We start from the raw sequence: 17,610 nt of genomic DNA on the forward strand, positions 1-17,610 counted from the left end.
AGTATGACATGATGGTGGCTGCACCGGTTCCACAGGTGTATGGACTCCACACAGAGAGATGGAAATTTGGTGCCCCCTTGTTTGTTGATGTAGGCGACTGCTGTGATATTGTCCAAGAGGAGCTGCATGTGCTGTGATTGGGTCAGAGGAAGAAATGCTTGGCAGGCTAGCTGAACTGTTTGGAGCTCCAGAACACTGATGTGCAGTCTGGCCTCTCATGGCACCTAAATGCCCTGAGTTGTGAGACTGTGTAGGTGTGCCCCCCAGTCCACAAGAGAGGCATCTGTTGTGATGGTGATGTGTGGGGTGGTGGAGATGAAAGGGGTACTGACCATAACATTGGAAGGGTCGGTCCACCAGGTGAGGGAGGCCTGAACTGTCTGGGGAACCATGACCCTGGCCATAAGATGGTCTCTGTGGGGACTGTAAACAGAAAGGAGCCAGAGTTGTAGGCAATGCATGTGTAAATGTGCATGTGGAGTCACGAATGTGCAGGCTGCCATATGGTCAAGGAGGGAGAGGCAATGGTGGACTGTGGTGCATGCTGGAGGTTCATCATGAGGGCCAGCAGCATTGTGAAGCAGTCTGGTGGCAGGTAGTAGGCGAAGGTCGAGAATGGGGTGGCACCCTCTGCCCTTCTTGGAGATGAGGAAGTATGGAGAATAGAAGCCTCTGCCCACATAGGGAAGTGCCAGGGTCTCTATAGCATCCTTTGCAAGAAAAGCTTCAGCCTCTTGTTGGAGAAGGCATTGATGTGTAGGGTCCCCTGGAAATGTCTGGGAAAGGGGTGGGGAAGGGGCTGTGCAGGGGAAACTAAAGAAATTCCATGGAGTATCTGTAGTGGATGATCTCCAGTACCCAACTGTGGTGATCTTGCCCCTATTGTGGGGAAACAGGGCAAGATAGCCCCCAAAGATGACATGTGGGGCCCTGGGTGGCAATGGGGAGGGTTCGCAGAGCTCCACCGACATTTCAAAAGTGTGCCTTGCATTGTTGGTAGATGAGGGTCAAGGCAGCGGCACAGACTGTGGGACACTGATGCCGGGGTCCACATAGGGGTTCCTGGTGCCTGTGGTAGCACGGTGGGTAGGGCATATACAGCTGAAAGTGACATTGTTGGCGTTGTTGTTTGCGGTGTGGGGCTGGGGTACAGAAACCCAGAAAGCGCAGCGTGGCCCTCGAGTCCTTTAACAAATGAAGAGACTCATCAGTCTAAGAATAAAATAATTTGCCCTTGTTAAAAGGGAGGTCCTCTATGGCCATTTGAGAGAAGCCAGACAACTGCAGTCAGGAGTCACGGTGCATGACAATGCCCGTCACAAGTGAGCACGAGGATGTGTCATCCACATCGACTGCCACTTGGAGGCAGACTTTGGCTAGGAAGCGCCCTTCATCCACCAGTGTCTGGAAGTGTTTTAGCTGGTATGGGAGTAGCTTGTCTTTGATCTCTGCCAGCTGGATGGAGGTGTTAAAATCATGTTTGACCAGCAAAGCCTGGTAGTTGGTGATGTGAAATTGCAAATTTCACCAAAAGGTGTAGCCTTTTCGCCGCCCAGTCTGTGCACCACCAGGGACCTGGAGGGTGGGTGGGAAAACAAAAAGTCTGCCCCTTTAGCTGGCACAAAGTAGCACCATTATGCTTGTGTTCGCATGGGGATACAGGAGGTCGGGATGTGCCGCATTGCTTGTGTGGACTGGAGGATGGCATCATTAATGGGGATTGCCATCCTTGAGGGTCCCTGGGCTGGAGGATGTTGAGCAGCTGGTGCTGCTGATCTTGCACCTCTTCCAGTGGTGGTTTGTTGCCACCCTTTGTAATAGGTCCTGATACTGCCTGTGGTCATCAGTGGGAGACATGGAGGCAGGAATGAGCACTTCATACAGAAAGCAGGAAGCGGCTGTAGGGACTGGCGGAACCAGCAGTACCAGCTTGACCTCTACCCAGTGGCATTGGAACAATTTCTATAGTGGGGGTGCTGAAAGCCGCTAAACCCTGTACGTGCAAAGTACTCCACTTAGGAAGGAACAATCAGTTGCATACATACAAAATGGGAAATGACTGCCTAGGAAGGAGTACTGTGGAAAGGGATCGGGGGTCATAGTGGATCACAAGCTAAATATGAGTCAACAGTGTAACACTGTTGCAAAAAAAAAAAGCAAACATCATTCTGGGATGTATTAGCAGGAGTATTGTAAGCAAGACACGAGAAGTAATTCTTCCGCTGTACTCCACACTGATTAGGCCTCAACTGGAGTATTGTGTTCAGTTCTGGGTGCCACATTTCAGGAAAGATGTGGACAAATTGGAGAAGGTACAGAGAAGAGCAACAAAAATGATTAACAGTCTAGAAAACATGACCTATGAGGGAAGATTGAAAAATTGGGTTTGTTTAGTCTGGAGAAGAGAAGACTGAGAAGGGACATGATAACAGTTTTCAAGTACATAAACTATTGTTACAAGGAGGAGGGAGAAAACCTGTTCTTCTTAACCTCTGAGGATAGGACAAGAAGCAATGGGCTTAAATTACAGCTAGGGCGGTTTAAGTTGGACATTAGGAAAAACTTCTTAACTGTCAGAGTGGTTAAGCACTGGAATAAATTGCCTAGGGAGGTTGTGGAATCTCCGTCATTGGGGATTTTTAAGAGCCGGCTGGACAAACACCTGACAGGGATGGCCTAGACAATACTTAGTCCTGCCTTGAGTGCAAGGGACTGGACTAGATGACCTCTTGCGGTCGCTTCTAGTTCTATGATTCTATGATGGAAACCAATTCAAGTCAGGGGGTGCGGCAGCACCCCCAGCATCACAAGTTCCAGCACCCCTGCCTCTGCCGCCTCTTAAGGGCCCGTTGGTGCCAGTGGAGGAGCTGGGAAAGACTGGTAGGAGGCCTGAGAGGGTGGGTACCGAGGGCGGTATGGGTCCCAGGATGTCCAACATGGCCAACGGGTAGGGATCTGGGGGTGCTGCGGGCCCCGGGGTATCAGTATCACACCATCAATGCCATGTTATAAGCGGCCAGATAAGGTGGGGGGGGGAGTGGAAGTGATATTTCCGTCTGAACACAGGGAAGAAGGTGGGCTCCAGTCCAGAAAACTCCTTAGAGTCCAAAGATGTCTCCAGGAGCGGGGGAGCCAGCAGCACAGACTACGGTGTGCTGTTGGTATGGTCTTCTCCGGCAGCTCGTCTGCCAGAGTGGGGCTGGAGAGCAACAGCAAAGATGGGTAGGACAGCCCCAGTTCCTGTGTGGACAGAAGGGGCTCCAGATGGCTGGGGGGTCCAGGGAGTGTCCTTGGAGGCAGCTGAAGACCGAGGTGGAGTCCACAGAGCCGGCTGCAGCGAAGGTTGTGGAAGCAGTGGTGGGACTGGTGGTGCACATGCAGGGGATGGCACAGATCAAGCAGGAACCAGGTCCCACGATGCTGCTGTTGGATCCTTTTTCCTCTTTGCCTGAGGTGCCAGTGCAGTGGTGTCGGCGCGCGACATCTCACCTGACCTGAAATGGCTCAGGTAGGAAATGCTGCTCTTAGAAGCAGCCCTTGATAAGGACTTGCTTCTATGTCCATGAGAGTGCTTCCTACTCTTGTGCCTGAGCTTGTTCGGGACTGCTGGATCCAAGGTGCGGGAGGTGCTTGGAGGAGCACTCACTGCTGGCGATGGCCAGTGCACTGTCGGTTCCAGTGGTCCAGGATCCGAGTGTGTGCACGGCCTCATAGCCTCCTCCTGAGGTGAAGTTCTCATGCTTCTCAAGTCCACAGTGGTAAACCTTACAGATGGCACAGAAAGCAGCGATATTGGCTTCCCGGAGGAAGCGAGACAACATTGGTGCTCATTGTTCACAGGAAATGAGTGAGAGTACGAAACAGTACTTGAACCCAGAACTGTGGGGCATAGTCGGGGGAAGGGGAAGGGGAAGGGGAAGGGAAGGAGGAGGAAAAGCAGGGGAAGTGGGGAAAACTATCACTAAGTAGGTAACCTCTGGAAAGGTTCGTAATTGGTTGGCTTCTTCCTCATAGATTGGAATTCCCTTCCAGGAAGTATTTCTGACTTTCTCAAAGGAGATGGTGTGAGTTACTCTTTCACAGTATTATCCATTTAGATACAACTTACTATTTTAAACTTCATTTTGAATGGATGTAAATTTTACTTGGATTTTAGTTTTCCACTGAATATAGGTATGCAGCTATATTAGCAAATAAAGACATTTTTGAGGTGATGTTCCTAGTTGGGTAATGATAAATGTAAAATTTTTAATTAAAAAATAAGGGGGGAAGGTAACTGATTCTGATACATATTGATTAATACCTTATTCCTCAAGCAGCTTCACTGAAATCAATGGAATGATTTGAATTGAGCAGTATCTTTCCCTCAAGTGAGAGAGAAACTGGCTTTAAAGAGAGTTTATTATGTAATACAATCATACTTGTATAGTAATACTTAGTCACGTGAAGGAGAGAGTAAATGTTCTGCAACAAAACTGAAGTGAAACAGAAACATGGACTTCTCTGAGCAGTGCAACATTTAGGTAGAAAATTAACTTACATTTGTGTTCATGTGCTCAATAGCAGTTTTTATGCAGCAGAAGAATGCTTAAGCCTAGAATGGCACAAAAATATTTTCAAATAGTTTTCACTGTTTTTCCCAGTAGACCACCATATTCTTTTGAGAGCAAACTATTGATCATAGTACAGAGAAAACTTGGATTTTTCTTTTTAATTAGTAAACAACCACATCTTTTCTAGAAGAAAGGAGAACAAAACAAAACAAAAACCAACCCCCCCATCTCCACTACAAAAAACAACACACCAAATAATCCAGGACATTTTTTTTTGTTACAGTTAAAATGTTTAATGACAAAAGTAGGGTTTGCGACAATCAATCAACAGAGCAGGTCCCACTTTTTTTAGAATGGCACAAAATTATTTTTACATTTTTGAGAACTTCTGAGGAATTAATTACAACATATATCTGCAAGTATGGATTTTGGCATATAATAGCAAAACCTACCTTTAAGATCACTTGTTTAGAGAGCACATTTTGTTAATATTGTCACGTGAATGCACTATTTTTGCTAGCCACAAAAGTAGCCTTTAAGACAGATTTTGCAGTCTCAAGTCCAACAATACATGATGTTTATTCTTTGCAGAACTTTAAAAAGGTAATGTAATAAGGAAACTATTGATCTTGTTACATTTTACAAATACATTCTTTAATATGAAACATTAACCTGAATTACTGTATATTTTATGTACACAAATATCTAATACTAGTGTTGTATACTACAGCTAAGTTCCAGGAGGGAAGTGTAATGTTGTAAAGTTTATCTGCAGTATGGGATGTCAGCACACTTCCTCGAAATCTTCCTAAGTGCCATTACATCTAGTAGTTTACTGAATACCAGGAATGAAACAGAATGCAAATAAATCTCTTTTCCTTTCTTGAATGCAGTGAGTTATTTAAACTCAACTACGAAAACCAGTTAATGGTACTAAAACATACATATTAAAGAACAACAGTTTAACTTGTGAAAAAGGGATCTGGAATTTAGCAGTGTGCCTGTAACCTGATCTGCCCAGGAGATGTTTAAACCTGTAGCCTCCTCAAGCACCATGGATTTTTACCTGAACTGAAATAACTCATCCTCCCCAAGTACATCTGATCTGGGGTTTAAACGTCTCTTCTAAATTATTTATAACCTTTGAGTAAAAGCTAGATAGCAACAATTCAAATCCTATTCTCTCTCTTCTTTAGTAGAACTACTTTTATGGTTGTAGTTCTCACTACTGAATTTTCATTAACATATAACTCTCCTTTCCATACTGACTACTCATGACCTCAATTTCATCAGGTAGCAAAATCCTTGAGAGTACAGTTTAAAAAAAAAAAAAAAGTAAGAATAGCTGTGGGGCTATAAAATTGCAGTGTAGACGTTTGGGCTCAGGCTGGAGCCTAGTCTCTGGGATCGTGCCTGCTTGTGGTGTCCCAGGGCTCAGGCTCCAGACCGAGCTTGAAGGTCTACACTGCAGCTGTATAACCCCACAACCTGAGCCCTGCAAACTCGAGTCAGCTGACACGGGCCAGCTGCAAACGTTTTATTGCAGGTTAAACATACTCTAAGAGAGGGGAATGGATAAAGACATCTGCTTTGCTGTCAGAACTGTACTGTACATCTGAAAAAGATTCTAATGACACATTTAAAAAAACCCAGAACTAACCTTACGTTTTGTTTTGTTTAATTCCCAATATGAGACTGCTTTTTTCCTTGCTGGTCTCTAGTAAGAGCCCTATTTATTAAAATGTTTCCTATTGTGCTTGTGATGCTACAGATTCTTTCAAGGCAAGCATTAGTCATAAGTAGCTCAAGTGGTGCTTGGGGCCTCACGCTTTAGTGGCCCTGTTCTGACTTGCAGCTTATGTCTGGCCAAATTCTTTCCCAGCTGGCAGCTTGGGATGTGACAGTTCTCAAGGTTGTCCTTGATGTGATCCTACAGTGCTAAACAGATGACAAACATGCTCCCTCCTCTAAACAACTTCCACTATGCAATTAAAAAACTTTGTACAAAATAGCATAATTAAAAATATACACCTACATACTATACATTTCACTAGATGACTTCTGTAGGTTGACTTAGAATTTCTTCACAATTCAGTCCCCTTTTTGTAATATCGATATTTCCAAGAGTTATTATTTCCTTCTTAGTTACTTTTCTCTTTCTTCCCTCCACCCCACATACTGCCTTATTATTAGATTCTAAGCTCTTTAAAATGTCATTAATAATGCAAAATCTTATTCTGCATTGACAATGAAAACTACGGTATATTCAGATTACACTGGCTGTCTGGCCCATCAGTAAGAGGGGAACAGAAAATGTTGAAGATGCATGCAGCTTAGGACCAATGTACTACAGCTGAAGGCTGAAAGCTCAGCTAGCATTTTATGTTTGTGTACTCTTGGTAAAATCAAGTATAACTTCTTGTACTGGCTTCACATTTTAATCCTATGAATAAATAACTTGAGAATTTCTGAAGGAAAATGAGGGAAACAGATGTCAGTTAAGGAAGACAATAGATCAAAAATAGTTTAGTTAATCAATCTGCAATGGGAAGGTATTTTTCCAGGCTATTTGATGTTAACAATATTTTCTGTGTAAAGTTTATGAAAAACTGGTAGCTTGGAAAGTTTGTTTTCAAACTTTCATTTATAAAGGCCCTATTCAGAGAAATCATAGTTAAAAAGAAACCATGCAAAGACTGCTAAATTCCAGACTGTGGTAATGGGGCACAACCATTTTGTGTGTACAGATTTAAATATCAGATTTTTCTTAGATCTTAAAATCTCAAGGTTACATTCTTTATATTTGATTATACAATCCAAAAATCAATCTGGAAAGTACAACAGGATATTTTCAAAAGGCAGCATGGATAGCAGGGTCACATCTGAAAGTCAAATTTGCACTTCTGAATGCTGGTACAAAAATTCCTACTGAGTGGCAGAAATGATCAGGTCTGCTGTTTCACATAACAAATCAGTCTGCTTTCCACTACAGGATTATCATCTGGGATGCATAATTCCAACGTTCAAATTCCACTAGCACTATACAAAAGGGAAAAAATATGTAACCATTGTTTGGGATTTTATTTCTTTACAGGAACACCTCTTGTAGCCAATTTAATACTTCTTCCTGTGTGACACCAGAAAAAATAAGATGGTGCTTATCTTGATCAGTTTCTCATTTGGTCCAGTTTCCATGTTTTTTAAAAACACCTACAATAACTTAAATACAAAATAAAGGTTGGAGATACAGCAGCATTGCTTAGTGAAATTACCATAAAAATGTGGAAATGCAACATTTTTCCTGTATGTTAACTGATTAACGCATCTTCACTGAGTTGGAAGGATAAAGCAGGTGAAAGTTTGGATCTCCAGTAAAAATTGCTGAACCTAGCTTTGCAGTTCCTCTTGGGAAGATCTCTGTGTCAGGCAGTATCTCAACATTTGTGCTTCATGGCAAGCTGAAAAAGAACGAGAGAGAAAAAGTTACACTATTTGCAATTATAGCCATTCCTGGCTAAAGCAACTAATCTGGATTAGAGATGGGCTGTACATGGAATCCTCCAAATAAACTATTTTCCAGTGGAAAGGTTGTTGAAAGCCAGACCTGAAACGAGATCCAAGTTTTGGCCCAGATTAGCCTTTCCTTGTTCTCCATTCTCCTATTCAGTGGGGAAGGGATTTGGCTGCTTTCACAGAACCAGCTCTATGGGGGCTCCATGCATCAGTTCTCTGTGAAGGGAGAAGGAGCAGAGACTCACTAGTCTGAGCTGGGGGGCACACACATTTCTCCTCCAATCCAATAGAGGTTTCCTGTAAAAGACCACTAAGGCCTGAGGCTTAACTAGTCAAAACAAATTAGTCTTTTGGTCAAGCTGTTTCAAAGATATATGTACTCAGAGGTGAACGCAAAATGGCAAGAGCCGGTACACCATGCCATACCAGACTGGCTTCCCCAGGCTGGCGATTTAAAGGGCCTGGGGCTCCAGGCAGCGGCTGGAGCCCCGGGCCCTTTAAATTGCCACCACAGCCCAGCTGCAAGAGCCCCTGGGTAGCAGAGGCAGCTTGGGCGGCGATTTAAAGTGCCCACAGAGATGGAGGAGTTTTTTTTGTTTGTTTTTAAATGAAGTAGCAATTTACTGGAAAATGTTCATAAGAAAGCAGTGTCAATGGCCACTATCTTTTCTGGAAGCATCATGAATAATCATTTAGGAGAAGTACATTTCTTTAAGTGGCTTAGATAGCAAGCTCTTGCTATCTAGTATCAATAGTTCCAGGTTCCCACTAGACTACAGACATATGAGAGGGAGCCCCGGGGGGTTTGGGGCTCACAGTATGGAAAAGGGGATCCCTTGGCATTAAAAAGGTTGAGAATCAATCAGCTAGAGCTACTTTACAGGTGAGAAACAGTAATAAAACAAAACAAAAATCTATTAGTTCCACCAGTAATTTGTCTTCTGACATAGACTTTGAACAGGTGACTAAGCTGTACTTTAAGGTTCCAGAAAGATTATTCCAATTCCTTATAACCCAATATTCACACAATCTTATTTCTTAAATTAATTTGACATGTAAGTATAATAATGATTAGTCGTATAAATATACAGCTGTGAAATACACCAGTATGTAGTCATAGCATATTAATGGTGAAATTAATTACAAGTTTAAAATAATACAAATATGTGAGCCATTTCTTTGAAATGGGGCCTACGCCTAGAGAATGCTGCCAGGAAAAGCATCCTAAATGGAGACTTTAATTGGCTGCAACAAATGTTTGCAAATGTTAATTTGGTGCTTGTTTCTTCTAAAGTTAATGAACAGTGATGTTCATTATCAGTATTCTGCCAAAGAAGCATTATTTTACCATTTAAAACACTGCATAATTAGATTCCTACTTTTCTCATTTGTTTTGGAATACTGAAATATGCAGAATTTAAAAAAAAATCACTTAATTCTTTATAACAATGACTCAGCCCTGTGTATTGATTGTCCAACTATTCCAAAGTGTTTAATAATTAAACATGAACAAAAAATGACAAATTTACTTCTCCATTACATAAAAGCCCATCAAAAACAAACCCAAGAACTTTTTGCCAATTAAAAAAACCAAAGCAATCGAGCATCTACAAGCCAGTAGGTCACCTGGGTTAGCTGCTCTACACATTACCACCAGACCATGTGAAGTGATGAGATTATCTGCAGAATTTTAATAAGCATCTTTCCTATTCTTTGTGGGGAATTTTAATTCATTCATAACCTTTACTTATTTTAAAGCAAGTTCTGCTTCAGTATAATTAATATTGAAAGAAAGCTGTTTACAAATAACTGATTTGGGTCACGCAGTGCAACTGGTATTAGAGCAGCTTGTGATGATGCCCTTTTCTAAGCAGGGGCATTCTCCCGTGACCAATGGCTTTCCTTCATGCTCTCCCTCATATATTCCAGAGCAGAAGTAAGTAGAATAGGCACAGTCTCTGGCATCCACTCCATGCTTCCGGCCACTGATGGAGAGAAAGGCCAGATTATCTTTCTGATTGCTAGCAGAGCTGAAGCAGCCATGCTGTTTCTTCTCGTTGCCACCCAAAATGCCAGCAGCAGATATCTATGACCCAAGATATGCTGCAGAACTGGAGGACTAACGCATTTGTCCAATACCCAAGAAAAGATTTGGGGTAGTAGTTCAGTGCCGGAGCTCCGCCCTTTACAGAAAAAGCAGAAGTGAAAAATGATCAACCCATTTTATTTAACTGAAATCACTAATTTATTCTGGGAAGAGGCTTCATTTATTTACCTTCCTGAATGTGAACCAGAAGCACTTTTTCTCTGCTTTGCCTTAATTAAAAAGAAAATAAATTCTATTGTAAATAACCCCATCACTTTTCAAGTTCGCCAACTCCCTAACCATTCCCACCAAACATCTGTGTCACTGTCAAGACATGCCACTGACAGCCAGGACATTTAGCAAGTGGATCATATTAATCCAAGCACGAGGTCTTTCATGATGTGTATCACTCAGTAAAGCTTGAGTAGCACGAACTTTTAGCCATCTAATTCCAGCATTACTTCCAAACAGGGTTCAGACAGACAGCCTTTGCAGAAGATGCATTTAGCTACAATAGTGAAAGCAAGTGAAAGTGACTGGCTAGAAAATGAGGACTGGAAGTTCTCCAGAATTCTTTTTTTCTGGCAAAGCTTTGTGTTGTGGTGACTTTCCCTTCTACCTCTCTCTCTCTCTCTCTCACACACAACACACACACACTCATTCTTCTAGCTTTGAATATCATACTAGTATCTTTGAGCTGTGCAATACCAAGCATACTGTCCGCATGCAAAAGAAAAATATTTAATGTGAATTTATATTGCATGTTTTAGTTCTGTGATTCCCAAATGGGATTTTCCTTATGGGGCCTGTGGGAAACAAATACAGCTGCCTTTTTGTCCACAGTAGGTCTTCATTTGTGGATTTGACAAAGTTCTAAGCAGACAGGACATGAAATCACTTAAATTACAAGATATTGTAGTGCTTTGAGAAATATTTTTAGCTCTTTAAAATGATTGTTCACGTGTTTAGCAGACATTTTAATATTATACGTACACATACAGTCTTCATGTACTAGTGAAACCTGTTTACACCTTCATATAAGTGGACCAGAAACGTCGAGGTAGTTGTGGGTAGAAGTCAAGGGAAGGTGTAGTGGAAAGCATGTGGTGATATTTTAATGGGGGATTCAGAGTAAGAGACGTGTTAGTCTGTATTCGCAAAAAGAAAAGGAGTACTTGTGGCACCTTAGAGACTAACCAATTTATTTGAGCATGAGCTTTCATGAGCTACAGCATGCATCCGATGAAGTGAGCTGTAGCTCATGAAAGCTCATGCTCAAATAAATTGGTTCGTCTCTAAGGTGCCACAAGTACTCCTTTTCTTTTTAATGGGGGAGTGTAAGATAAGGGGTTGCTTATCAAAGAAGGCCCTTTACTGCAGGTTTTACTGTACTAAGCAAATACAATATAGACTGTGGGTATAGCTCCTGAGAATAGTTTTGAGAGGCTAGAAATTCTACAGTATTGCTGGGCAATAAATGGTATTTTAAAAATAGAACAGTAGGAGCCACTAGGATATGACTGAGTGATATTGCCTTGCTCCTAAGCCTGACAGCTCTGTTTTTCTAATACACATTCGAATGCAAAGTGCACCATCACTCACTATAGGAACTTCAGAACTGTCAGTTTCTGTTTGCTCCTTCACTTCTCCCTTGCTCAGTTCCTTGCTATTGGTCCTATTCAGCCTTTATTTTGTTTTGTTCTATTCTACAGCATCCTGACAACTTTGGTTGGAGGCTGCCGTAAACATAAATGTATTAATTTTAAAATGATTAACCTATGCTATTCCAAACTCTTCCACTCCAAACACTGAAGAAAACTATGGAGATGGTGGGCTTGAAAGAAAGAAAAGCTTCTGAGAAGCTATTACAAGATTTTTTGTGACAAGAGATTTCAGACTCTCCCTTCTCTGGTTAAACCTATGCTGCTTCCTATCCCTTGCCACTGGCAATTTTCCCTATTCAGGTCAGGAATAACATTTGCAACACCAACCAGGCTACTTGAAATTCCATTATACACTTTGTATTGACTTTTTAGGCATTCATCTAATAATGTAGGCTATTCAATACTGCATTCAGTGTGCTAAAATGCTGATTAACAACTACTGCAAACAACACTTGCTCAATGCATTGAGTTGCTAAATTTAGTCTAAGAAACATGCAACTATTCATGTACAAAGACCATTAAATAACAAAACAATCCTGAACCAGGTTGCAGTGAACTAAAAAGCCCAACAATTATCAGGTCTGTATCTGATCTGAGAACATGAACTTATGGAAAAGTGAAATGCTGGAAACTTAACACTATCCACAACAGGATTTTCATGGTATATTTTCAGGAGTCTGTGCCTTAACTCCCTTCTAAAAAAAGTGAATGCTTTTTTTTTTTTTTTTTTTTAAAATCAAGGAACTCTTTCTGGACCCAGGTTACTGTGTGCACTGGATTATTTGAGTTTATTTCCAAGAACTGAAGCCCAGAAAGCTGCAGTATATAACCAAATCATTTGACTATGATGGGGCTTATAATGTCACTTAGTGTTACCTGCCACAATCTGTTCAAGTAACCTTGTAGGGATATCCATCAGTTGATGAATGGCGGTAAGAGCTGCCAAGAGTTGTGGGGCCAAAAAATAGCTATACATATCTGAAAGGGCTGATCACAATTCCTGCTTTAAGACAGTTCATATTTTAAGTTTCATAAGGAAGTGGTTGCATTTAATTTGTGTTTGTATGTGTTTATTGTGTTTTTAACATATAACAAAGATACTTAGTTGTCTGGATATGAACTTTTTATATTTTGTATACACCTACATAAACAAAAAATAATGGCCATGATTTTCTCAAATGGCTAGTGATTTTTGGTACCCAACTTCAGACCTGAAAAAGGCCTGATTTCAGAAAGTGCTGAGCACCTACCTTCTGAAAAACAAGCCACAAGGGGTCTCAAATTCTAAAACAAGGGGTCTCAAATTCTACACCGCAAAATGATGAGTAAGTGAAAAATTGACTTTTTTTTTGTATTTCATTGCACACTTTCAATGAGTGATAAGGACAGATGGATACATCACTGCAGGTTCTGTGTTATTTTCATTAGAATGGGCTGCGACTGAAATCATATACTGACTTATCACATTGTTGCCCAGTTATCTGAAATAGGGTGGTAAGGACCGACCGGGCAAATTCCGGGAGGGTAATCACTTTTGTTCAAGTCCACGGTGACAGTTTTAATGTGAATTGTCATGGTGAACTGTTGAAGTCTCCATTCAAAGACCGTTTGTGCCCTTTAATGTAAACCATTTCCAATAATATTTTCCCCTGCTTGTTTCTTTATGTGGCGAATATCAGGGCTTCAACGCCCTCTTTCTTCCAGAGGATTTTGGGAAGGCTTGCAGGAACTGGGTAGTGATGCCCTGCCTGAGAGGACGAATTCTGAACTGCAGCTCTCCATTTTCTAAGTGAGGGCAGTTGCAATTCCCTGGTGCCCACAGCTGGGGGCAGAGAAAACAGGAGCCCAGATTTCAGCCTCCTGACACACTATCATCCAGGTCACCCAAACATACAGTACATCTTAAATTCCCAGTGTCTCAATTTGACATATACGCCTACAACAAGGACAACTGCAAACACCTCATACTACTAGTGCTATAGAAATAAATAAAATAAGCAGGGGGTTGGACTAGATGACCTCCTGAGGTCCCTTCCAACCCTGATATTCTATGAAAATAACCAACAACTTCTCATAACGGGCCCCTTCTTTCCCTCCCAAATTCATCTAATTCCCCTGCTACCAAATGTCTGTTTTTCCTCCCTTTCGTTCTATTTTCCTCTAAGGCTGTGTCCTACACTGTGCAATTGATGGGTTGGAGAAGAGTGTGAAGGACAGCACAGCTCCTGGCTGTTTCCTGTTCTCTTTCATCTTAGCAGTTACCCTGCTGCTGATGTCTATCCAGGCTCTACTGTTCCTACTGCTGCAATGCAAAGTGAAGTACTACTGGCATCTAACCACTGCATACATGGTAGGTTTAAAAAAAAAAAAAGAAAAAAGGATATACTGTAGTACAACAAGCAAAGGAGTACTTGTGGCACCTTAGAGACTAACAAATTTATTTGAGCATAAGCTTTCGTGAGCTACAGCTCACTTCATCGGCATGCTCGGTGGGCCACCATGGAGCTTGCCCTTAGGGAAGCTTCTTTTGCACCATTTTGGATTCCACATATGATGGTAAGTCTGTCGGACATCTCAGTGTGAGAGTTGAGGGATCACTGGCAAAAAAGATGGAAGTCAGGCTAAATATTTATAATATCAATCTCGCTCTCTCTCTTTTTTGAAAGCATGTGAATGCATGCATTGTGGGGTGTGTGTGTGACACGGGGGGGACCAATCACACCTATTAGATCCCCTCACAGAATTCTATATGGCAGTTTGAACTGGAGTGGGCTAAGACTTACAGTAGTCACTTTCCTTTACCCGCTTCCAACACAATAAAAATGAGTAGCAGTCAGTATCTGCCAGGGGGAAGGACAGTGCTGCCGCTGGTGAGTCTTGACCACTGCCTTCAATAATTCTTGCTAACTGGCACAAAGACGAATCTGTTTCTATGGAAGTGGATTCAATGTTCGTGAACTCTGCCAGCTCCCGAGTGAGCAATAAACCAATTTTAGAATTTCAAAACACAGTTCGATGCAGGCACCCGTGCAACTCAACCCTGAAAAAGCACTTGGGGGAAGGAGGGGGCTAGTAACTCCTCTTGAACAGTAGAGACTCTTCCATAAATCCAGGCCATAAATTCCATGTTTCTGAAGCATATACATGGATTTTATTCTGACAAGCAACTTACTGTATTACTCTAGAGAGTATATTATTAGGTAGTATTGACATCTGGAACACAGATACCCTCCAATCCCTGTGCTTTTGGAAAGCATTTCTAAATGCAGAAAGCCTCCTTTACACTGCAGCTTAGTATCAATTTCTACCCCACTCCCTTGCAACAGTATTTCTAAGGTCGCTTTCGATTCTGGTAATGAACACACAGTAGTTACCATGCTAGTATCAATCATATGACTTCTGCATACTTTCATCCCTGGCACATAATGTACTTTGTGAGATGGTGCAGTATCTTCAGTATCAAATGCTTAGCAATGGTAGAGTAGATGCCCTGCTTAAGAGAACCAGCTCAACTACAGTCACTCTTTAAGAAAAAAAAGATGAGGATGAGAATGAAATAGATTACAACATGTACACTGCAATTCAAGACACATTTTGGGACACTATGAGGAATACACATTTTCCAGATTTATGCTAATATGGCTAATGATACTCATGCACAAACAAGGAACTAAATGAAATCGGGCAAATTTGGCAACATATTTTATCATATTTAGTACAAAGGTGAACCAAAATTTGCAAAATGAAACGAGTCAAAACTGATGTGGGAGGAAAAATTCTGGGTTCCTGAAGGGTTCTTACTATACACTAATGTATAGAAATGAAAATCTAAACATCTAGCTAGACAGGATAGGTGCATTTGCTTATTAAAATAAACCAACCTTCTCTTCAAACTGCAAGTTCTGTAAAAGTTTTGTTTAATTATTTTGGAAAATTACCCTCCAACATTGGATGCTGCTGCAGTCTGACATCAGGTAATCCCTTTCTCTCATGTGCCTTGGCCACTAGTTGCAGTCATATCTTACCACCCTGTGACATCCTAGAAGCACTTCTGAATGTATTTTACGCCCCAATAGCTAGATGTGAATATAACAGCTAGACTGGGAGCCCGAGAAACTGCCAGATCAGAGAATTAGACCAGAAACTGCCAGATTAAGAAATGCATACTCTTCAGCAGTGACTCTCCATCATCTACGAACAGCACAGGGTCTCTGTAGACAGCACTATAAGAGATAAGCCCTTTCTAGCTTGCAGGGAAATCATATCTCCAGCAACAAGCAGTCATTTTTTAAAATCAGAATGAAAACTTATTCTTTTCCCATCTCAGTTTTAGACTGAAATATGAAAGAGACTAAAAGATATTGCTGAGATACCATTTGCAACTCCTCTGATGTTCACCTTATCATAAAATGGACATTAAGATTATAAAATCAGTTCCTTTTTCATTTGATCATCAACAAAGTAACCCTCGTACTATAGCAACTAATATTGGTTACTCTCAGGATAAATCTCGGGACATCAGCTTGAAAGATGTGTGCATGGAATGGGGATGAAATAAATACTTAAACATTTTTGTTTCGATTTTGTAACATGGAAGTTACAACTAGTCAAGGGAAGCATTAGAACACCAGCTCTACTGCATAGGAGAGAGAAATTATAAACCAGAATTTCCCTGTCATTGAGGGACGTTGTGAGATAAAGGAATCACACACTTGTGAATCTTGGTGATCAATTGAAAAGTTCCCAGCAACTTGTACCTCCTGCAGAGGAGGGTCAACAAACATGAAACACCATTTTGAGCTACTATGATCCCCATTCCACTAAGAATCTTACCTTGTGTGCAGTTTCTGCAAACTGCTGGGCACTGTTTTTCATATCCTCTGTCTTTTCTTCTGCCCGACCTAACCTTTCGCCACGCTCATTCAAAGCCTGACTTGCCTTCTGTACTGCACTGGTCACACTGTCTGCTGCTGAATGAAGTATGCTGTTTCCTGAAATGCCAGATGTATCATTAGCAACCCAATGTTAACACACAGTGCAGCATAAAAAAAATGTGAAAACATTATCAGATTTTTCTTCTAAGTATTAAAAGAAGTTATTTACACCCCTTAATTTAGTCACTCTAGAATAGCATGTCTGATAATCCATTCCAACTACATGACATCTAGTTACATGAATCCTCAGCTAATCTGGGTTTGGTTGTCTTAAACCTGACCACCACCATGATTTTGTCCCGAACCATATCATTAACAGATTATGACCAAACCACATTAAAACAATATAATTTAGGAACATAAGAAAGCGCAACTATGACTGATAGCTAAATGAACATGGTGTGCTACTGCTAGTGGCGTGTTATCTTTTAAATTACGGTACAGTATGACGGTAGTTCATCTCAGGATACTACCTGAGTAAGTCAGTGGAACTGTTCACAGAAATTCACCACACTAATGTAACAGCTCATCTTAAAATTCTATACAATATCTCTATTATGTAAGGTTATCTAATGTTGTACTCCTTGAGAGGCTAGAGTCTTGCAACTCAGAACAACACTTCCTCCTGGATCCCCTTGTCACCATATCAAGTTTATTATATTCAGAATAATGAATTTATCATCTTTCCTCCAAATCGCTGTCTGCTTTCTCCCTTCTTTACACTCTTTGCAGCTCCATGCCTTCGTCATGCCCTAGGTGAATAACCTCGTTGTGATTCTTTTCTCTTTCCTTCATAGCCAGGCTTTCATTACATCCTGTTGCTTTTCCCCCTTTCTCACCACCAAGATCTGTATTCTCCC

The 17,610-nt window shown here is 41.4% G+C and overlaps 1 protein-coding gene across 2 annotated transcripts in view; it reads right to left on the reverse strand.

Annotated features, from left to right (window-relative positions):
• Positions 1-4,871: 4,871 nt before the first annotated feature.
• The window catches only part of STXBP6 (syntaxin binding protein 6), a 221,889-nt gene continuing 209,150 nt past the window's right edge, over positions 4,872-17,610 (reverse strand). For both annotated transcript variants that reach the window (XM_074957087.1, XM_074957088.1), the window contains exons 5-6: positions 16,650-16,807; positions 4,872-8,011 (exon numbers count right to left, since the gene is read on the reverse strand). In XM_074957087.1, the coding sequence (XP_074813188.1) occupies positions 7,988-8,011; positions 16,650-16,807 (182 nt within the window). In that variant the 3' untranslated portion in view covers positions 4,872-7,987. The remainder of the gene's footprint in view (positions 8,012-16,649; positions 16,808-17,610) is intronic.

This window comes from Natator depressus, chromosome 6 (assembly GCF_965152275.1).
Source record: "Natator depressus isolate rNatDep1 chromosome 6, rNatDep2.hap1, whole genome shotgun sequence".
NCBI classification, from domain to species: domain Eukaryota; kingdom Metazoa; phylum Chordata; order Testudines; family Cheloniidae; genus Natator; species Natator depressus.